The sequence below is a fragment of the Ceratosolen solmsi genome, unplaced genomic scaffold (genome assembly GCF_000503995.2).
Source record: "Ceratosolen solmsi marchali unplaced genomic scaffold, CerSol_1.0 scaffold45, whole genome shotgun sequence".
Classification (NCBI taxonomy): Eukaryota; Metazoa; Arthropoda; class Insecta; order Hymenoptera; family Agaonidae; genus Ceratosolen; species Ceratosolen solmsi.
Genome location: NW_011948436.1, coordinates 3,534,870 through 3,559,627, shown reverse-complemented (window position 1 = coordinate 3,559,627; position 24,758 = coordinate 3,534,870). Strand labels below are relative to the sequence as shown.

At 34.5% G+C, this 24,758-nt stretch overlaps 1 protein-coding gene across 1 annotated transcript; it reads right to left on the bottom strand.

Moving 5' to 3' along the window:
• Positions 1-4,481: 4,481 nt before the first annotated feature.
• Positions 4,482-8,974, bottom strand: GCS2beta (glucosidase 2 subunit beta). The gene is made up of 4 exons (XM_011503216.1): positions 8,520-8,974; positions 7,120-7,734; positions 5,694-5,716; positions 4,482-5,426 (listed from the first exon to the last, which is right to left on the bottom strand). Exons 1-4 carry the CDS (start codon positions 8,794-8,796, stop codon positions 4,761-4,763), a joined length of 1,581 nt encoding a protein of 526 aa, XP_011501518.1. The 5' UTR covers positions 8,797-8,974; the 3' UTR covers positions 4,482-4,760.
• Positions 8,975-24,758: the final 15,784 nt, after the last annotated feature.

Here is a 24,758-nt window from a genome sequence, read left to right as displayed (position 1 = left end):
TGACATTTTTCTCCCTAAGTTATTTGTTTTAAGTATTCGACGTTATTCTTTTCTTTTTTATTTTTTTTTTTTTTTTTTCCTTTTCCTTTAACGAAAAAAAGCAGAGAGAGAGAGAGAGAGAGAGAGAGAGAGAGCGAGCGAGAGCGAAAAAGAGAATGAGAATGAGATGAATAGTGACTTCTTTAAAAAGTCATACATTAATTCGTGTGTACAGTAGTTTAGTTTACATTTACTATACCTACATGTATGTACTCGTAATATCGAATATTTTCCTGAGTAAATTTTTTCCTTTTTTGTAAATAAAAAATACGTGTAAAGTGTTCTATCTGTGTAGTAACATTGAACAAACCTTTGTAAATTATAAGAATTTTATTCTTTATTTTTTTTTTTTCTTTATTTTTTTTTTTCTTTATTTTTTTTTATTGTTTGTTATCTATTAAAAACATTATCAATTGTCGAAATTAATTTAAAAATTAAGGCAAAATACTTTTAGCCTTGCCTAATGTGCCTTACAAGCTCTTGGTAGTACTATTACGATAATCGATGCATTTTGAAAGCTTAAAGATCGAGCTCATGGATATTCACGATCATCGAGAGAAATATTTTAGTCGACATGAGAATTTCGATAAAGTAATCCAAATAAATAGTGGTAATCTGAACGCATTAATAAGTAATAGTAATGTAGTAGTTAAAGATACTAGAAAGCAGAACAAAGTATAGTCAAACTAATAAATAATTATAAAATGAATGATTAATCTATATGAAACTTTAATCTTATAAGTTGTTTGAACAATGTTATTTGATAAATGTAAAGTAACAGAATAAAATAGTAAGATTGTATATGTGAACGCGAATAAAGCAGACGTAGACGTTGAAAAATTAATGCTCAATATTAATTTTAATCAGATGTGTACAGGAGTTTTTTTTTGTTAACTCATTGCATTTCTCCCACGTATAAATAAAATCATCCAAAACCTATATTAGCCATTTAATGTAATAAAAGCTAACCTATCTATTACTATACAATTATTTTGAAATGTTGATTTTTTTCTCGTGTTCCGTTTTATGTTGATGAATTCGAAAATTACTTTTCATTGTTTTGAGAAAATGGTAAGCATCGAATATACTACGGCTGTATTATTTTTTTCAACAAAATTTTGTGACATATAGATAATCTATAAATAACTGACTTAGAATAAATACTTGTGACTACGTATTTCTGAAATTACTTTTCAACTTTAAAATGATAACGAAGGATGATGCACTTAGGCTACTCTCTACCCTTCGCTTTAAAAAAATCTTTTTTCCAGAGGACGAAACATCATTATTGCTCGTGGCACTATTATAGTTAATAATTCTTTATTAAATTTATTGCTAAAAAATTAGTCCATATTAATTAAAATGTTTGATCGTTTAATTTTAATGGTCTCTCAAGCTCGACTTCCTAGCTCATATCTTTGAAAATTTTTGCTAAAATTATTGTCGAAGAAATCGTTTGCACAGTTTCTGGATGGACGGCCAATACTTTTCTCTCTGTGTATACTCGACTCTATACTTTTATCATTACTTTGCCATTAATTATTATTATCTACATTAATAAATTAAAATGTTATATTAAAGTATACAAATATGCGCACATTTCGCTTGAAATACCTAAAAACCTTCGTATTATTCATAACCCAAAAACAGATAAGTCAATATTTTTTATTTGTTTATAAATAAAGATATCAGCATAGTCAATATTGTTTATTTCCTTAAACTTTTGTTAATTAATATCTTACTTTCTTATCGTCTTGAGAAAAATATAAATACAAAATAATCGACAGATGCGCCTATTGCTCAATCTCGAAAGAATTAAATTATAAGGTACCGAGAGGTAACGAGGTAACGAGTCGATGAAAATCTTAAGTAAGTATTGGCATAATTTTACGTATTCTTCTTCTATTATAATCTATAAGAAATTAATTAATAAAATGAAAATATTAAACTCTACCATACTTTATTATTGCATTTCTTAATTAAGAATATATTTGTCTTTATTTGAATTCATTTGAATTTATGAAAACGTTCTCTACGTAAAACTCTATCCCATCAACAATAAGACATAATAATATAGCTGGTAATAAGTAGACGATTAAGAAAGGAAAAAAAAAATAAATAAATAAAAGACAGAGAAAAAGTTAAATCTACTTTCATACCGTAACACGTAAATTACATTTTTTTGTCTCAATTGTCTCAATCTGTAATCAATATTTTCTGAAATCTACGTGTGCTTTTAAGGAAACTCAAATAAAAACAGAAAAGTAAGTCAAAAGGAAAGCAACATTTACGGTTTAGCATTATAATACTGAAAATTGTATTTAAAATTTTTTTTAATTTTTCAATTCAAAACCTCTCGATTCTTAATATCTGCTTTTATTTATTAATTGGAAAATCTGTAACCCATTAATAAATATTTAATTTCACAATAATTAAAAAACAAAGCTAATAATAATTCCGAATGTAAAAAATAGTCCTCCATAATCACTTGCGTTCATTCAATAGTAAATATTATCGAAAGTTGATTGATATTGAATTTTATTTTGAATCATGTTTGGAATAAGTGTTAATATGATCTTTATTTAACATAAAAATTAATTAATGCACTCCCGGAATAAACTATTGGTCATTAGCATATTGGTCCATTAGTACAGACAATGGAAAATCTAAACAAATTCCGTATAGTTTAAAAATACGAAATTCATTATAGGATATTGGCATTAAATAAACGTGTAAAACTGACATTCATAATCATTTTATAAAATTATATTTACGTGTATGTACGTTCATTAACAATATCAATAGCACAAAACTTTAAGAATTCTCGCTAATGTATATGCTAAAATTGATTAAATTCTTTCATAGACTATCGATTAATTTTCTTATGGCATTTCTCGATAAGTTAAATAAAACTCTGTGTTCCATATTATAGGATTATAATAGAATTATAGATAATTATAGATTCATATTTGTCCGCATACATACCTTTGAGCGTTCCGTATGCATATATATATATATATATATATATATATATATATATATACATTGTTAAGTGTGAAACTTCGAATTACGAATGAAACCTGAAATGTTCAAGTACCTAAGTACCTACCCTGTCGGCTACCCCTAACCATCTTCATCTCTCACTGGAAGTGGCAGCGGTCAAGTTCGTGGTATGGGAGAACATGACCACTGCAGCCGACCTATGGAATCGAATCGGGAGACCAAAGATCTTAAAGCCCTAGCAACCGAGCACAGCATAATAGATTCTCGATAGGCAATAGGAAATGAGGCGAAATTATCTTTTCAGGCTCAACGCAAACAATACCACTTCAAACAACAATGCGCAATCGTCAGCACGGGATATTGGTCTGTGCATGTTTGTGTCTGTTTGCGTGCGCGCCTGTGTCAACAATTATCGCTCTCACCTTACTAGTAAAATCATCACTACGTATAAGGAATATCCCAGCATTTCCAGTCTACCGTGTGTTCCTCGCGATAACTGAAGATCTCTTCGCGCATGTCTACTGTGATATATACTTATATTTAACAGTAATATACAATTAAATAAAATAATTAATCATTAAAATAACAGTTGAATAATTTTATTGGATAAAAATTGGTCGTATGCATATAAACATAAATTAATAGCTATTCATGAGCGGTGAAAATTAATTATAATTTCAGTTTAATGATAATACGGCTTGTCTCAAACAATATTTGACTTTACAAAATTAGGTTTACAAGGAACGATTATGAAGCATCGATCGCAATCACTGTAAATACGTAACATTTAAATTAATAATTCTATTACACACACGCGCGCGCGCGCGCGACATATGTATATATATATATATATGTTTGCATATGTGCGCGCGTGTGTCTGTATGTTGGTGTGTGTCTGTGTGTGTGCTCTGAATTATCGACTCATTTAGTCCTAACATGCCATGAAATATAATTGAATTTGCTGTACATTTGTTTGGTTGTTATCAGATTTTACGTGCTCGAATATCTCGATATCTCGATATCTTTGTGGGTCGCTTAAGAAAAATCAAGTCCAATATAAAATCAGTCATCGTTATAATTGGCTCTAATAACACATATCTTGGCAAATATTTATATTATATATTCATTAATTCGATGTTCCGCACTGCCATATGAGCATAGTCCTTAAAATCAAGCCAATTTTTACGACGAATAATCTTAGACTTTACGAAGTTTCTTACGATATCTTCACATTTTCTTGCCAGTATTATCACTTTCGTCGGAGCTTTCCTTGTTATTTTTTTTTCCTTCTTAATGCAAACGTTAGAAAAAATGCACGATTCACGATTACCAATTAACGTACAAATTGCGTTCGACACGCACGGACAGCCAGTTTAACAAATCCCTTATGGCCCTTATTACGACATTTAAAAAAACATATATATATATATATAGAAACGTTAAGTCGAACTTCTGAGTCGAAGTAAGTGTTAAAAGGACATGCAGTTAGAGATAATGAAATATAATGATAAAGTACAATTGTGCATAGTAGTATGTAGTAAGAGACAAATAATACTATCACTCTAATCCTTATCCGTACAAACAATGAAAATAAGAGGATTTAACGCAGGATGGAATAGCAATCCGCACCATCGTCCGCTATTGTTTCGCAATCTTTAACCGCCTTTCGAATCTCCAGGCTCCAAGGACATCATATGAGCCGTGATGAGATAGACCGATCACAGCTCGTCGTGTATCTTGCCGCTTACGTTGCTCTCCGGGTTGCAGAGGGCCGGGGTGGCGAACTCCATCGCGTACTCGCATCTGCTCGGCTCCGACACCTGGAGCAACTTGTTCTCGACGCCGCAGCGCAGAGTGACGAGGCAGGTGCGCGCGGGCCCGTTCCAGCAGGTGTGGCCTCGATCGAATTTGGCCATGGAGTAGCGATTACTCGAGGGTCCGACCCAATCGTGCCACTGACCGAGGCTCACCTCGCTGCCGCCGTTCTTCGACCGTTGAGATGTTCTCCCGTACGGACAGAAGCTGTACACGTACTCGAGGTCCTCGTGCTCGAAGCACTGACCGTCGAGGCTGGCGAACTCATTGTCCGAGCCATAGTCGCGCTCCGTGCGCTCCTCCAGCTTCTGGATCTCCGTCTGGAGCTCCTGAAGGCTGCGCTCGGCCTCCCGGTAGCGATCGCGTATCCTCGACGCCTCGTCCACGATCGCCTGGGTCTCCTCGTCATATTGGGGCGGCTCGGGGGCGGCCTCGGTTTCCGGTGCCTGTCCGGTCTCCTCGAACTCCGATGCCCGTCCCTGGTCCTCGACGTCCTCTCCCTCCTCGTCCAGATCCTCCTCTTCCTCTCCCTCTCCCACTTCGATATCATCGAGGTGCTCCCGCTCCACCTCGTTTCTGCGCTGCTCAACCCGCTGACGCTCTAGCTGAGCCTCCTGCTGGGTCTCGGGCTGGGTCTGGGAATGGGGTTCGAAGGACTGGTGCTCCGACTGGTGTTCCGACGACTGGTGTTCCGACTGGTCCTCCGAGTGCTGCTCCGAGTGCTGCTCCGAGTGGCGCTCCGAGTGGTGCTCCGAGTGGTGCTCCGAGTGGTGCTCCGAGTGATGCTCCGACTGGGGCTCCGATTGGGACTCGGACTGGGGCTCAGCCTTCTCGACGTTCTCCGCTGGCTTGAAGACACCTGTCGAACGAGTCATTTGGTTAGTCGACTTGCGGAAGAGCATCTTCTTGAAATATATTTAGTAATATATTTAGAACTCTTGCAGAGTTCCGAGAGTCCGCTTAAGATCGTTAATTAACAAAGCGATGTATCGATCGCTGTACGCGTTGCGGAGAATTTCTTTGATGCCCCACTTTTACCAAGAGGCTCCTCCATCTCAAATCGATCGTTAACCAGACGGACATTTGTTTACGAGCATTGGACGGGCTGAAATTTCCTGGAGATGATCGCGCGGTGCTCGCTTAGCATTAAGCATTTTTCCAAACGAACGAGCCAAGAGTTTACACGCACAAAGCTTGGAGCGCAAAGCAGAAAGGAACTTAATTTACTTTTATGATAATGTTAGGTCATGGCCTAGATAAGGTAGAATTGTCATAGCAATTGCAGGATATGATTTTAATGCAAAGTAAATGATGATTGATTGACAAATGATTGACGCAGAGACAAATTTCCGATTTAAAAATATATTATTAGAAAGAGAGACGCGATGACGGCTCATTGTCAAGCTAAAATGTCACGTCTCTTTATCGAACCAACTATTGGCGAATAATCGTATGCACCATGCACACGGTGATTACTCGTACTTTTCGTATTTTGTAGGCTAAAGCGACATATATTGTAACTGTAAATAAAATTTGAGGTTAATATAAAATTACATTCTAGCCAGCTTCTTGTAATTTCAATATTGGCATCGATATTGTTTAGTTGAAATAATAAAAAAAAAAAAAAAAAAATTAAAATACATCAGAAGTTCATTACTTAGTCTTTATCATATAATAAATAATTCTAGATAATCTATACAAAATTAGTGCATCTTGTGTACACGACGATAGAGTTTTTATTATTGGAGTTAAAATATTTTAAGAAACGCATATAATCGATACAGTACCAAAAGCCACAAAATTTATTTTTATTTCATTAATATCAATATTACCATTTCTCATCAATATAAGTAGTAATATATTTGTGTTCTTTAGTTAAAAAAGGTAAAAGAAAATTAAAAAAAACAGTTGATTAAATTGTTCTGGTACATTCGATAAATAGCAAATTAAATTTATATTAATTAAATTAAATTTACAATAGATTTCAAACCAATACAATATCAGTAGTTTTCTCTCAACAAATTGTAGAAGCAAACACATTTATACACTTTTCTATTATACATGTCTATTATACACAGAGTCATGAAAAATTCTAAAACACGATTAGGTACACTTTGGCTTGAACAACTTGGCTCTTTAAGCTAGATTTACGAATGACAAATATCTTAAGTACGATGAAAAAACATAAGTCGACTTGAAAGTTTCAGTATATGAAAGTAGGAATTTTCAGAAACCCCAAAGTAAATGCAAAATAATTCTAACCTTTTTCAAGCATGAGGAACGGTTTTACATTAGCCCAGGCAAAGTCGATGAATTCCTGTTGTGTAATTTCTTCCTGGTTGTTCAAAAAATATAATGCTTCCTCTTTACTAACTTCTCCATTATGGTCCTTATCAAACGTCGCTCTGGTCTGCAGCTCTACTACCGTAATGGTACCACTCTTGTCTGAGTCCAATATTTGAAAGAATTGGGCCGCTTCTTCCGCAGAATTCTGATTCTCTGCTTTGGCTTGTTCCTCAGACTGAGGCGGTGATTTGTATTTCTCCAAGGCCAAAGCTTCGCGCTCTTCGATCACCGTTTTCTCATTTTCTCTCTCTTTTTTTATTAGTTCAGCCTCGTCGTAATCGATCCGAAGCTTTGCCAATTTAGCTTTATTCTCGGTACTCAGTTGCTTCCCTAAAGCGATATATTCTAAACGAATTTTATTACCCTCTTTGGCTAGTTCCGCAGCTCTCTGAGCCTCGAGCCACGCTTTCCTTCTCAATTCATGACAATTATCTACGCATTGAATATTGGAAGCATATTCGTCGCTAGCGTCGCAGCAGTCGCAGACTCCATCGTTTACCCTTGACGAAGGAATATACAGTGCTTGGTAACCTGTATCGAAAAAAATTTTATTAAAAATATGTGTAAAAAAAAATTCATTAATAAAACTTGGTCCCAATTCAACAAATCACTCAATATTTAATCTTTCATTTCCCATTAGCATCTTGATTCTCCCTACTATTTAAAAATTTTTTCTTGCAACATAATACACAAACTGCATGCATGCACGCACACACGCACACACGCACACATACACAGACACACACACACACATCATGCATTACAAAAATGATTTCTTCTCTTCCTTCTTCCCCACAATCCAAATATAAAATGGTTCGAGCCCTACGGCCTGTCATTTTCTTAAGTACTACGGACTCGTTTAGAGCTCCATGCAGCTGCGTCCCAGCTGAACTTAACTTCAATTCTCCGACACTCTGGTTGACTCGTTCGTACTTTGAGTCTCTGACTCATCCATCCCGCCAAAATAAACTTCAAAATACCATGTGTACTTGCTTCTGCGACCAGAGAAGACACTGACAGCTCATAAATGGGCTTCTTGCCCCATTATCTGGCAATTTATCGATTTGGAGCTCGCCACCTCGCGAGGGTACGACTTCACCAGCTACCCCATCTCGTTAAAGCTGAAATAACGAGACTGTAACGAGCTACCCTCGTCCCTCGGCTCTAACAGATTGCACATTCGCCTCTCTTGAAGAAATGGAGTGCAACAGCCGTAGGGTAAGAAACCAAAAAAGCAAAGAAACAAGGACATAAGGAACGAATAGGCGCGGGGGAAGAAGGCGACGATGTGGAGCTTGAGAGGTGAAAGTCGAGACCTGAATTCTGACAGTAGAAGGAGCCATTGGCGCAGGCGGCGGTGCCGGGCTCATCGCTTCCGTCGCCGCAGTCGCAGTAGTCGTCGTTTAGCCGGGAGTAAGGCAGCTGGAGGCTCCCGTCGAGGCACTCGAAGTCCCGGTCGGGCGAGTAGAGCGAGCTCTTGGAGACGGGTACGCCGCGGACGCGTGGCACTTGGACGCCGGCCTGGGTTACGTGGCGGCCGAAGCTCGCTAGGACGGCCAGCGAGGTTAGGGTAAGCGGGCCGAACCACCACATCCTGGCCGGGCTCCACTCGTCTTCGAGAACCGCGCAACACCTCGCAACTCGTACTCACGCTTGCACAAGTAGCCCCTCTCCTCGAGATTGCGCGGCCTTCACAAGCCGGTCTTCACACCCTCGCGAACCGCAAACTCGTGCGCACATTGGACCGCGCTCGACGGCAGTCGCGTCTCCGGATGCGTCGCGACGGAGCATCGCCGTCGCGAGTCTGCGCAGAGGATTGGACGATCATTGGCCCGCGGGTACGCGCGATATTACGAACCGTGAGAAGCGTTTGGCACTCGGAGGATGATTGCTGATCATGATCCAATGGGGCTTTGGCGATAATAGGGGGGGGGGGGGGGGGGGTTACAGGTGATGGATTTTTTAATTTTTGCGATTCTGCTTTATCTGTCGCACGGAGTCTGTCGGTGAGAAGTCGTCCTGAACGAAGAAAGCGAGAATCCTTTAGTTTTATTGGTCTTGTTTATTGTATCTTGAAGGTGTGTTATTGGTATATTGACTGGGGAATGAATTTACGAGATGGATTTGATTAGGGATTTAACGAGATAATGCTCTCTTTCGTTGTGGCGCGTGGGGCGAGGGGGGGGGGTGCAAGGGTAATGTGACGTAAGATATAAATAATGAATTAGAAATGGGAAAGCGAAGACGAGTGCATGAACATCATCGAGGTATATCATTAAATATTTTAGATTAAATTTGTCAAAGAGAGCTAACGACTCTCTTTATCTTTATTTATTCTTAACGGTACAACCTAATACGTTGAATTCTTTCCTCTAAAAATTCAAAATAAGGAGAATAAATATGTAAATTGTGTGGCCGAGTGGGCGAGTCATAATTATTCGATGCTAATTGATACAAATCGTTCGTACGAATAAACACGGACTAAATTATTTTATCATCGTGTACCTGTTAAATATCTTTATGGTAAATATCTTTATCATCATGACGATGTAAAATTACACTACGCCTTATTCAAAGAGACGTTGTCGTAAAATTAATAAAATGAGACAGACTATAAATGTGGGCGGAAAAAATGGTTGAGATTAGTTATCTAATCGAAATAGAATGGCAATAACAAATTTATTCAAGAAATTTTGTCAATTGTCACAATGATTTCGAATGAAATTTGAACTGATAATAAATGTTTTGTATAAAGTGAAACTCGTGCTTGAAGAAATTGGCGTTTCATAGATGGAAAGTGTATTTCCGAAGAATTGGCCCGACGAAGAAATTTAATAAATATTCAAATGTGATATACAGGCTCGATGATTTTTTTACCTTTTCAAACGTTCAACGATTAACGATGACTTTTTCATAAAATATACAATAGTATGAAGACTGGTTATTTGTCATAATTTTTCGTTAAACTCTTCTACGGATAATTTATAATTTAACGTTAAATTTTAAAATTCAACTCATTCCTAAGCTCATTGATATTTGCAAATGTAATAAACCAGTCTAATAAAAAAAAAATAAAAAAAACTAATTAAAAAATTCTAAGCATTTTAATTGTTTCATGTAGAAGATCGAGAAGGAAGCGATGAAAAGAGCTAGGATGGTATTTTATGGATGTGTAAATATTTGTAAAAGTCCTCGAGAACAAGGATGCAGGGTATTAATTTTTTAAACGATAGTTTTCGCTATTTCTTACTAGATAATTTTTGCGATATTTCGTATTTGAAATAAACTTAACAAGCAAAATTACGATTGCCCTAAACGTGCAATCATCAATATGTGATGAAAATGATGCAAATGCAGTATGCACGTAAGATTGTACTTCCGTATATGTTTAGAAATAGCGTATCTCTAAACTTTTACAAACTAAACGACTTTAACTGTCAAAGGCCGACATTACATTGCTAATAATAATAATAATAATAATAATAATAATAATAATAATAATAATAATAATAATAATAATAATAGTAGTAGTAATAATAATAATAATAATAATAATAATAATAATAATAATAATAATAATACCAGCAATAATATAAATGTTATCACTACAATAAATTTATCGACCCTTAGGGTTGGGATTCTTATTTACTTATTGATAGTTTTAATTGACACTGGGGCTCCAGAGCTCAAATAAAATTATTTTTCATAATATAGAATTGAGAATAGGGATGGGTTATGTAGATCTATCTTCGCTTGCATTTTTTTTTAAACAGTCATACATGACGACAGAGAGAGGGAGAGAGAGAGAGAGAGAGAGAGAGAGAGAGAGAGTCAGAAATTGTTCTGTCGACCTCATTCAATAACGATCCTACAGAGCACCTTCTATGCCAATGATCACCGATCGATGGTTGCCACTCCTATTACAAACTTCATTTTTCTTCACTCGATTGATATCCTTCTCCTTAATTTAAAAAAAACATGACTGTTAATGGACCAGTTGTCCTGTACTTAGTTGTTCGCAGCCAAAGTCCTCGCGATTATTTGCGTTCTGCCCGCGAGCATCCAAAGCAACTACACTCCGAAGCGAAATGGCCAGAATCGGGTCAGTTGCAGCACTTTCTTATTGCAGCCTCCTCCTCCTTCTCCTCGAATAGTCATTTGGATTGTGCGAAGTTTTGCAGTCTGCGCAATGTCCCCGACAGAGACACGACTTTGGGTATTAACCTCGGCATCCGTGGCCGCCGAGCCTGGGATTTACGAATCCCTGTGGACCGTAATTGATTCTTGCCTCAGCGCGTCATCCACAGTTGGCTAATTTTTAACGCACACGTATGACTACGTAGTTGTACATGTACTCTCATATAATAACCTGGATAATATGTGTGAGAGGCGGTAAAAAGGAACGATTTGAAATTGTATTGTAAATGAGCGCTCGACGAGTATTTGCATTCGAGACATTTTAAATGAGTTGAGCAAATGAATGCCTGAAATGTATAATAATTGTAAAAGTAGAAGATAATTTTAATGTTTTTGGGACGATAAAAAAAAATAGAATTCTTTTACAGTTTCTTATCGATTCGTAAATCGACTTTATAAACTATAAATGTCTAGAAAACATTGCAGAGCCAAAAGAAAGAATTGCACTATGTGTGCGTGAATGTGCACAGAGCTTATTGTAGCAAACGAAATAAATAGTTTCGTTATAGAATGAAAAAGCAATGGAAAAATGAAATTTATATTGCACATCAAAAATATCATGTCCATGTATATAATTAAAATATTTCAAATTGAAATAGCCGTGTTTAATAATAGTTTAATTTCCTTATTTATAGATGAGAATATAAATATAATTTAATACATTTTACACATATAGAGTGGTAATTTTGTTAATTTAAAAGTTCTACTAATACTATTCTAAACACGTAACATTAAATTCATCGCGTTTAACCATTATAAAATGATAATAAAGTAAAAATGATTAAAAAAAAAACATAATCAATAGATTTCGTTATTAAAATTTTTTAAATTATCAAAGAACGGATCAGTGGCTTCTCGTAAGGGACTAAAAAGTAAATTTCAAGTAAATTTTCTTTTTTTCATTTACACGTCTATTCGTGCTTCCGCGGATTCTAGCAACTAATCCCACTCTACCGTTTAACTTTACATCTTAATACACATTGTACCTAGACGTACATGTGTACTGGAATACTTAAGAGAAGAGCTTTCTCCTCATTGTAACTTCTAAAGCACCCAGAGTTCTAGATATAAACCATAAGTGATCGTACATCTGTAGTGTATACCGTACTATATACACTTTTGTGTATTACTGCTAAAGAGAGAGAGAGAGAGAGAGAGATAGATAGATAGATAGAGAGACAGAGAGAGAGAGAGAGAGAGAGAATAACCAAAAAAAATTCTATTCGGTGCAACTTTTCGAATATAAATCATTTATTCTATTTTTCATAATCATAATGAGTCTATTTGTTCACGGAATATGCATTTATACTCGTCTACCTACATGAATTTTTATTCATTTATGTACTTTCTTTCTCTAATAGGTATCGAGTTAAATACAATGGAAAATACTTTGAATTATTTTCGTAGAATGTGTTATTGTATTTTGATAATTTAACGATATAATTCATTCTAATTTTGTTTATACATAATAAATAGGATTTCGTGCATTTTTAACTGAATAAGTGCTTTAGTGACATACTTTTATTCATAAACGTATTAAATAGGCTAAATATTTAATACAAACGTACCATTGTTTACGCAATTTTATACTATAAATTACAAGCGACTCGGCCTATTAATATCGGCAGCGCTTCTCGATTGATTTGACACAATTTTTTCAACGTACTCTCACAACTTTGCATGCGCCAGCGTATAATGTAATCTACTTTTGCGCTATTTTATCGTCATACGCTCGTTAACCAATCTATGCAGATGATTCGTTGATTATTATTGTACTTTCTTAATAATAACTTGCTCATCTCGATTATAATATCCGTGCTACATTGATTTTCCTGCGTATATACAACAAACCTTATGCATCCATATGGGAGGAGAAAAATTTGAATATAATAGAAAATTAATTTACGCAACCAGACGTGGTGACCGATATTATAAAATGTTTGTCACTCGTTAAATATTTTAATAGGATATGCGCAAGGCTCAGAGCTTTATCTCGGAAAATGCAATATTGCCTTTATGCAACATAAACCTCTCGATATAATGGCTTAAGGGAGCCTTGAGCTGCTTTAACTATCCGGATGAAGCATTGTCCACTGGCCGAATGGGAAAACACTTGTCGTGAATAAGTTGATTCGTTCCTTCTTGAGATCCTCGCTTCGATCTGATATGTCTGCTACAATTCGTACATCATCATCCACGAAACTATCGGCGGATTAGAGCAGCGAAGCTCAAGGAAACCCGACTATTTGATTGGAAAGCTTTCCCAGGTCTGATAGTCTGACATAGTGTGCTCGCAAATTCAGATGTAATTACGAAGGGCAATGGGAAGTTAATTTCTTTATCATTCGCCCATTGTCATAAAATTCGTCATAAATCGATAATCCACTGAAATTAGAGGTGATGAATTTCAATTTGCAATTACGCTACACTGCACTCGAAGGTAGATAATTTGTATTATTCATTCAAAATCAAGGCGACTTTGTCACGTAAACGTAAACGTAAACGTAAGCATAAACGTAAACGTAAACGTAAAATGAAATTTCTTTGTAAATTTGAAATAGCGGCTGAGGTGTGAATTTCTTGCATGACAATTTTAGAATAAGACAGCAATGAGGGCATAATATCGAGAAAAAAAAAATATTACGCAAAGTATATTCAAATAAATGAGTATTAATGTCATTGAAAATGTTCGTTACAAAATTATTAAGCATCAAACATTAAATAATAATTATAAAATCAAACCTCCAGTTGAAACTAAGAATAACCGTACAATTTATTGTAATAGCATATCAAATGCTTTTTCCAATTATATTTTGTAAAAACTTTTTCTTTTTCATTTTCTTTTTTTCTTTCTTTTAATTATAGATTTAAGAAAATGAATAAGTACTTGTTACTGTTGATATTAATAACGGTTAATATCAATAACTCGGAGTGCTTTGATTAATAATTTTCTTTACTTGATTTCCAGACGAGTAATGATATACCGTAGCAACTGTTAAAAGAAAAACAAAAAGAATGAAAAGAAGTATAAAAAATTTTTTACATTCTTCGATAGGATGTAAAAAGTAAATACAATGTTTTGTAAGATATTATTATTAGAAATTGTACTGGTAATTTTTATATTTATTTAAGTAAGATAAGATTATAGTTTGAATAATTTTGCGCATCTACGTATGCAGTAAGAATAATTCAAAGATATTTCTTATATATAATACAGAGTTTGATTGAATTTTATGAATTATACAGCCCGTTATTAATTGCATTGAATATTTACATTTGATTAATAATCAATATCATTTATTAAAATTTATAAATAAAGTAAGCTATCAAGAATTCAAGGATCTTACTTATTTGCATTAACTTTTAATAACTTTTAATACCAAATGCAAACAAATTTAATCTAGAAATTTTTATTTTCCGTTTTGAGCGTAGAAATACTATTGATAAAATAATGTATATTAATAAAAACAAAATAATAAATAAATAAATAAACGATTTAAAAACTATTTTCTTTATAAATATTCGTCCATAAAACGATAATTGAAAGTTTGAAAATCAAATGGTAAAACTGTTATTATAACTACTATCTTAAATGTCTGATAATTAAAATTTCAAGGAATTTAAAATCTTTTACTACGTAAAATCCTGAAACATAAGAAAGTATTTTAATGAATAAATAAATATAAGCTCAACTTATATAAGCCGTTATACGTATTTCATAATGTTCCAACAAACTAAAAACATTTGTTTAAAGAGCCAAAGAAGCTTTGCTTCTTATTATACACCGACGAAGCGTTGTTGCTAGTCGTTGGCATACGATAAGATGCGAATAGTTTTTTGTTTTTTTTTTCGAAATCTCCAGACAAGATGTTAATGCCAATAATAAACAACGCGCGAATAGCTAATGTAGTGAAAAATTCTCAGACTTCGCTACACTTGACGTCTACTTAAATTAATCCAAAGGCTTAGCTATTTAAACGGCCTTAACTTTTCAACGAAGCAGTTCCGCTATTAAACCGACCGCCCCTTTAAAAATCAATGGGCTTGAATAACGCGCTAAAAACCTGCTGCGCCTATCGCAAAATACCAATCCTAAGTGGCCGCAAGGCAAGTCTCCGAGTAGAAGAGCTGCGTCGCAGAATCCAGGCAGCCCGTCCAGTAATTCAGCCTATATATATCGCGATTTGGTAGGACTTTGTGCAACTCGCAGCCAAGTAGGGGGCACAGGTGCATCGAGTTAGAAATAAAAGGCCAAAGTTTGCACGCAGGCGTATTCCTTTCGGAGAGATGATAATTTTCGGAGAGCTCCGGGCGACAGCCACGGCGATCGTCCTCCGAGAGCACGTCGCGGACGTGACGCGGTAAACTCGATCCCCCCGCCTCTCTATTCACTGTGTTTCTCTGTTCCACGAGTTGTGCAGCGTGGCCCGCAGTTACGATCTGTCCCACCTCCCATTGCCTTAGACCTGGAGCGCTGACTCTTGGCGATGAGGCTAGGTAGGAAGGGGTGGAGAATTCCGCGAGCGGCCATCTCTCTCTCCTCTCTCCTCTCTCTCTCTCTCTCTCTCTCTCTCTCTCTCTCTCTCTCTTTCTTTGTCCGTAGACTAAATACGTGTCGGTGGCTCTCGGCCCCAATTACGCTCACAAGCGCACGGTATGTCTAATTTTTTTTCCTGTACTTTGCACGGTTTAATTAGTGCTCGATATTATTCGCTCGACCTTTATTATCTCGGGCCCCTAAAATTAAGTGCTATATTTTCAAAGTACGATAACTACTTAACTCGTAATGCGGCGAATCGTACGATTTATAAGGATGATCGGGCGATCCAGTCGAATAAGAAATAGTTTTTAGTGGAATGAATTTATAATCTACATTGGCGGTTAATGTTGATTCTGTTAGCTGGACTTGAAGAAACTTTCATTTTAAATTCAAAGGCTGAAAGTTCGTTGTCGAATATTACAATGACGCCGACACTCGTATATCTAGGCTACATTGGTTATTCCATCGACAAGCCTTGCGTAAATAGTAGGAACATTTTGGCGTACAAAAACCTGTTGCATTTGTAATTAGTGCGGTTAGAGCGCGATAATCGAAGATGCTCTTATCTTCGATCAACGAATCTTCGAGCGAGCTGATAGAGAGCAATTGTCAGGCTCCCGATGTCAGACGAAGAAAAAGTTTACCGGACGTTAAAATTTTATCGTACCAGAACGATTTAATGGCCGGAATTTTCCAACTACTGCTTGTTGTCAAGATGAATACTTAATGCTATTCCTTGGAAGTAAAATCTGATTGCTGAACGCCTCTCTTGAGCAACGACACTCTTGATCCTGTAGATCGATTTCTTCGTGTTACGCGTCTTGTTTCTTCACAAGTTCCTTAACCAACTGAAGCAAAACTAAAATTAGAAATCCCGTTAAAAGATAAGCTTGTACGTCATTGGTTTTTCACGAGGTCGATGCAAGAATTTAGCATTGATTAATCGTTGTGATGGCGAAACATACGACTCTACAGTGTATTACATTTAATTGGCACTACGTGAAAGGTAAATATTTAATTATTCGTTATAATGTCGAGATATTGCCTGTAGTATACTTCTTCTTACGGAATTAATGCTCAAGTACATTATTCTTATTGCTATTATTACTATTATTATTACTATTATTATACTACAGTCGCACTACAGATGCGTAGACAAATGTATTGTACTTATATTGTTTAAAAAATTTCTACAGAATATGTTAATTTTTCTTAAATTAACATTAATTATTCTTTTCGCAAATAATTCAATGTAAAAAAATCCATTATTTTTCATTACATTTAAAATTTATAATTAATTAAATTAAGTGCCATAAAATTTAAGACTATAAAATATATTTTCTTATAACCTATATTTATAATTAATTAAATAAGTGCAAGCTTCCTCAAGGAAGATGGAGAATATTATAATACTTGGAATAAACCAATCGCCTCTCAGACAAGATGCGATTGAAAAATGTGAGACTAAAAATATTCGGAGGAGCGTCAAAGTAGGTGGATAAGAAATCCTAGTTCCTAGAGGAAATCCTAATTTCTTTTGGTCACTTCACACAACGATATTACACCTATTATATATATATATATATATATATATATATACATACATAGTTACATGTTTATCATACTTATTAACAAAGTCCATAATTCTGCCATAATTATAATACATTCGAATTGTAAAAAAAAAGTATCAATATTATATTAAACCTGTATATTATATAAAAAAAGACAATGATTTAAAAAAGTTTCGAAATCGTGTCATTTTACAAGGAAACTCGAGTTTAATGTATCGCTTTTCGGATACACGATATGATTATCGATATTTTATAAAAAATATTTCTTAAAACGGTAATTTGTAAATTATCATTTTTCTCGAATTTAAATTGTTTTAATCAATTTTTATTCTATCACGAACAAGTGAACCGTACTGTTCTTGGAGCCTCGGAAGCCAATATCTCACATGTAATTACGAATTTTTTTATTAAAATTTGAAGAAAAAAAAATTCATAATTTTCAATCAAGATTATTGAGAAAGCTTAACATTATGAGTGGTATTTTTGTGTGTGAAATTCGAGGTAATTCAATTAGTTAATATTGCAATAAGAAATTCATCAGTATGAATATGAAATTGTAAGAAAAAGTATAGCAAGTTTTTTTCGTATCCCATTGCGTTAGTTGTATTAACAATGTAATAAATAAATTATAAATTATATTTATCGATGAAAAATTAAATAAAATTTATTGTTTTTCACGTCGATAAATTACATTATAAATTGAATATCATTGTAATGATAAAACGGAGCACAACGTTATAATTTATATACAATGGGCTATTCAAAAAGAGAAACTGGATACAATAATAATAATAATAATAATAATAATAATAATAATAATAATAATAATAAGAATAACGCAAAATTATTAACCATTACAACGATAAATACTTCTATTGAAGAATTAAATATTTTTTAAACATTGACAAATTCTTCAAATTAATATATAAATTAAATTAGAAAAGCCAACTTTTATTTTTCATACTCGAGTTATATAATTGCTGCATTGTACAAGACAACAGCAAAATAACAATTAAAAATAACTCTCGATTAATTATTAATTATTATAATTATTAAATAATATTACATTTTTAAACATTTTAAACATAACTTCAAGCAATGAAGGGTAAAATTCCTTTGCAATAGTCATTATTAACGATTCTTGCTTATTTCATTATTATTGCATGTCTATTATACGGCACTTAATGCTCCAAAAAATTGTACATTCTGTTGCAAAATATATTTCGAAAATTGAATGAAAATTCATCGAAGTAGTTGAAAATACATTGAAGGAGAAATATTTTTAGGTACAAATGTCATCTTTAATTATCATTTCACGTATTTTAAAATTACTGTCAATGTCTTATTCGTGCGAGGATAAAAATCACATAGAATTAATATTTTATTCAAATTTTGAATCTAATTCTATCTCGATATTTCAAAAATAAATGAATTCATTTGCATGTTCGAGCAATACGCATCGATTATTGTTCAAATATGGCGAATTGAAATCGCACGAAATAGATTGTTGGTCTGCATTTTCACAATCCTCATAAATCACTTAGTTTACATAGCCTTCCCAATTCAGAGCATGTCAGGTCGTAAAATTTGCAGCATCTAAACCAACAGAGCAAATTAAAAATTAAATTAAAAATTTTATGGTATTACAAATAAACGAGATATTTAAAATACCGATTTTAAGCTCTCGATTCGTTATGTATGCTTTTATAAAATTTCACACGACACAAAAAAGCAAGACATTGGTTAAAATATTAATTAATGAATTTATTTAATTAAGCATTGGAATCGCATTTAAGGATAAAATTCCACCAAAATTTAATGAAAAATTTTACAGAATTTTTAAGAAAAATAAACGAAGACAATTCAATAATTCTAATTCAATATCATGTTAAATAAATGTTATGAGTAAGTCCTATTGAGTTTATAAGAAGCCGTGAATATTAATGTACGGGAGTATTAAAGAAATTCTGGACAAAATAAATGTTTAGAAAATTAAAACAATATGTCTAAAAGATAATATTTATAATTTGACTATTTTTTAAAGTACATTGTATTTTAAGATAAATAAACTTTTCGTGGTATATATTAGGAAACATACGGGTTTCTCTAATGTATAAGAGACTCTAAGAGACTTGAGCTTAAAAATGTATTTAACAAAGGCGTAATTGCAGAATATAAAGTAAAGTGTTTTACAATTTTTATCGAGAGGTTATTTGAAAAATTCGAGCTAAAAAAAATTAGATTTTTATTTCATAATATATTTATAATATATTAACGAGAGAATCAATTAAAATGTCATTCACTATTGAAAGCTATTTATATTGAAAAGTATATCTGTAATATTAATATTTTAGCTTTTACAATTGTTACTATTAATGCACTTAATTTCTTGTATTGAGAAGCTTTGGAACAGAGTGCGATGCGATCAAATTACGAGGAAGTAAATAAAACAAGGAGTAATCCGAAGAGGCCTGGATCGGTTAAATAAGCTGTGCAAAGGCAAATTCTCAGGACTAGAAATATACGAGTCGGATGTTTTCTCTGCGTTTGTCGGTGCGTTGTCGAACCAAGGAAACCGCAAAACAAAGCCATCGTCCACCTAAATTATCCTAAAGTCGGTATAAGCGATTGGAAATCTCTTTGATTGCACGATGTTGCTAAACAAACTTTTGTCGTGGCGGAGATGAGTTTCTCCCGTTTGTCGTTCACATTCGACCCGATACAGTTTTTTCCGTACTTTGTGGATTGATTTTTTATCAAAAAATTACCAAAATTAACCATCCATTTGCAAGTCGGGGGGGGGGGGTGGCAAGTTGCCGTAGAGGATATTTGGCATAATAAGCTACTCGAATAAAGTTTATTTTATAATCACATTAAGCTTATACTTTAAGAACATTAAAAAAAAAAAATCATATTTTAATTGCTAGACAATTCAAATAGACAATTCTGAAATATGTTTATTGTAATTACACTTTTCAAGAGCTTAACTCGTGTTGAGAATAATCCGGCTAAGTTTAAACGTAAATCCTTAAAAATGTCGATTTGATGACAAAAAAGTGACATTGCAAACAAAAACGTTAAACGTGTTTTTTTTTCTTCACAACTATCTCTCTTCATTTTCCCAATGCAACGTTCAAACGGAGCTTCGTATGAGCTTGAAAGCATTGGACAATGTGGAAAATCGGTGTCGTTGTTAAACCAGTGTTAACTTTGTAAAATCTATAAAAAAAAATTCGCGGTTCTTTATAAGCCGAAAATACTTATTACTATAAGATTTTTTAAATGAAACTTATGTAGTTAATGATAACATGTATGACAGTGTTAAGCATTCGATAAAAATAAAGTTTTAAGTATAAAGTATTACTTGGACAATTAAGTCTCTTTTGCATGCTCGTGCGAAGTTAGCATTTTTTAGTTAAAAAAAAATAATAATAAAATTAATTTGATTTCAAATTGAGATTGAGAAGCAAATAGAAATTAAACTATTGGAAATAAATTATTACTGCAATAGATTTAAGTTTGTTTTAGTACTAAGTGGTATGGAAAACAATGACCGATAGTGATAATAAACATATCAAATAATAAACAATAACAAATCATTAAAAAGATCGGCTCCTTATTCATATCTATAAGTATTTATTTCAATATCAATTCAACTATCTGTGCACATCGGTGACATGCTAGAAAAACAATAATAATTATGGATATCAATCTAATGTCTACGTAATAATTATAAACATTTGTTGCGTTCAAGCCCCCTTTATAGAAAAATTTTGAAACTTTATATTGAAATAAAAAGATTTTATTTGCTAGATAGTACGTTGTCGAAATATTGTTTTGACACGGTATATTTTACGATTACATTGATACATTGATGTAGCAAATTCGAGCTAATGGAATTATTGGAAACTTTCGTTGTATTGCAAAATCTGCAAGTTTATAGGTAAAAAAAAATAAAACTCATGCTATCGAATATTAAATATGAATAAGCTTTTATTTTTTAGAGTGGAGGAATGAGACAAAATGAAAGTGTTATTTGTTTAAAGCTTTATGGATAAAACCAGTAAAGGTCTCCTAGAGAAAAATGTGAAAATATAAACGATTCATTCAACAGACGAAGAATTCATTTATCTATAATAGTTAAAGCCATAAAAGTTAATTATTCAATAAATCGAAGGGCAAATTTTCATTATTATAATTTTTTTTTTAATCTATATCAAAATATTAACTTATATACGAATGAAGAGTTTTTAAAATCTTTTTATTATCTCTTAAATCGATGGTCATGCATATTATATATATATATATATATATATATATATATATATATATATATTAAAAATAAAAAGTATCAAGATATTTATATGATATATATTATGGATAATGTGACATTATTTTGGGAAAGCAATTTTTAACAAATTGAGAAATTATTTATGTTTCAGATTAATGAATCGTTATGTAGTCTTGAAAGAATATAATTTTATAAATACTGCACATAAAATTAGAATAATAATGTACTAATTGTAAATAAATGTTTGGCAAGACCGTTAATGTAAGGTAACTGGATGTAATATAACAATATTACGCAAAAGTTAATGACGGTGCATTCGATAATATTGTATGAGGTTTTACTTTCTTTTTTTTTTTTTTTTTTTTTTTTTTTTTTTTTTATAAAGTTATTAGGTTTTTAATGATAATGATGTATAATTATCCCTTCTCATGACCCATGAATACAGCAATAAACAATACGGTTATCTCATATGGGAAAGGCCCCGTACTGTTAAATTCAGTCAATTTACTATAGATTTTTCTTTAAAATATACGCTGTAATATCGTGGATTTTATCAAAATTTAAAAATTCCCAGTATAAAATATTATTTTTAAATTTAATTATTATTTCGAATATCGAATAGTTATGTATGTAATGCCTTTAATAAAATTTGCTTATGTAATACTTGAATAAATTTAATGAAATTGAAATTGAAATTAATGTTATCTTATGAACATATTTATTGTAAATATTTTTACCAATTATTTGTAAGTCGGTATGCTTCAGTCGTCAAAAATTACAATTGTTTTTACTTTTAATGGAATAATACACATTTTCAAGCTAAATACAATTAAGTGGCATGGTATTTTCATTATCATTTTAAAAGTTTAAAATGATGGAAAATCGTACAATTTTTTTTTAAATATCTACGCTCTCTTTAAATCCCGTAATTATTTCCTGTACTTTTACAAATAAATGTCGAGAATATGTCATGTGCATTTTAAGAAACAAGGCTCAATCTGAATCTATTATCTCTTTTCTTACAATTAATGATGTGCATAAATATCATTAGCATAAAGATGCTTATCAACGCGTATGTCCCAATCTTCGAAATTCAATTGTTTCATTCCCTCATAATCGAGAACAAAATAAAAAGGAAAATTACTGGAAAATGCGCGAGTTCTACTGCATTCATAATTCTCCCTTACCCCTTTTCTCATTCAATTAATAATACGCTATTTCAATGAGCTCAAAATTTTGAATTAATTTTTAAAATTTTACTTTTTTGTTGTTGTTGACATTAATAAGAAGTTTCGACTCCGCCGTTGCGAACAACAATAAACTTTAAAGGATAATCTCTCCTTCAGCGTCGTAAATAAAGGCATTGAAACATTTTAAAAACATTTCGTAAGCCAAACCATGAATATTCGAGACACAACAACACAACGTACGAGCAGTCATATACGTAAATGCTCATCCTCTCATTAATTCACGATTGGAATAATTACACCTTATCAATGCATAATCAAAGCAGCTTCTCGCTCCATAATAGCCTCGACGAGGTGTAACAGATGTCCGAGCACTTTTTAACCCGACGTTAAAGCAATTAACAGCCAAGAGAGTTTATCGTCCTCGCTCTACCTCTACCACCGCACTGTCATACCCCGGCTGCCACGAAAATGATCGAGTCGCGAAGAAATCCGAGGTAGTAGTGCCTTCTATGCATAACAACAGCGCGGCCGCTCCCTCGGGCTCAGTCTATCCTTTATCTCCTCCCGCCAAATCATCAGGTCGACGTGCTCAGGGGACCGACGACGGGGTAGGCTCGACGGAGCGCACCATCTCCTGGGGAACAGCGTGAAAGGGGCGCATTGGCGGTGGCGGCGACGACGACGACGGCAGCGGCGGCAGTGGCGGTGACTACGGCGATGGCGCCATCTGGGGTAAACGGCGCGCGACCGGCCTCGCGGCCCCCCGCGAGCGAATCCCTGATAGCGGGAGGTGGCGATTTCCGAGCCGCGACAGTTGTCTTGCTGGCGCCGTCGCTCGTGCATCGTCCTCGAGGCCTTAGCCTCCCGACGGTCCGTACTTGGTGCCGAAGAGTCGCGCGTCGTGCGACAGCCCGGGGTCCGAGTCTGGGATGCCGGAGTGCGCGCCGAGGCGAGGAGGCCGATGCTCCTCGGGCCACACACGCACCGCTCCTATCCGAAACGTCGCCCCCGAGCCGCTCCACTCTCAAGGTAAGTCCCCGGTTCCTCTCCCATCCTCTAATTCCTCTCCCCTCCCCACTCACCTCGTCGACACCAATACCGCGCCCCATGCCGGCGCGGCTTCTCCCCCCACCCCCTCCGCCCTCTAGCGCCACGAGCGTCAGAACCGTCGCACTCCCCTCTTTTCTAGGAAGGATCGGGCGGCGATTGCTTTGTTTACCCGGCGTGCGCGGCGGACTCTTCTCGCGAATGACATTAGCCGACATCGAATTCGTCGAAGGTTGACGGGGACGATTGATGCTCACCGACGATTATGTCGTTGGCTTTACTTTAAGATTGACTGGGCGCGCGCTTTTCGGCCACGGACTCCGCGAAATTTCGATGACCGTTAAGCGAGCGGTGCGGGGTAGAGTGGGGCGGGAGGGGATATGTTGTGCTTCGGCTAGCGGCGATTTGGTTTCGCGTTTTTTCTCTCGTAGCATATTGATTGGCGCTTTTTCTCTCGCCATTTTACTGTAAAGATGCGGGGGATGGAAAGCCTTCTGGCCCGTGGCAAAGTGCACATTTGGCCGCATGAACATGACAATTGGCGATTTTATGGCAGTGCGAGGATAATTTTGGCTAGGTAATTTTACGAATTACGTATTTTAGTTGTATTACTGGTGATGAGTGAATCGATAAAATAATTTTTTCGTTCGATTGCTAAAAATAGAGTTAAAATTAAAAAAAAAAAACATATATATATATATACAAAAAAAGAAGCTGTT

Coding starts and splice junctions, on each gene's coding strand:
- GCS2beta (XM_011503216.1), bottom strand. CDS start 8,796: ATGTGGTGGTTCGGCCCGCTTACCCTAACCTCGCTGGCCGTCCTAGCG. Junction 7,735..8,519: donor CTTCTACTGTCAGAATTCAG/GTCTCGACTTTC, acceptor TTTTCGATACAG/GTTACCAAGCACTGTATATT. Junction 5,427..5,693: donor TCTTCAAGCCAGCGGAGAAC/GTCGAGAAGGCT, acceptor CGCAGAAACGAG/GTGGAGCGGGAGCACCTCGA.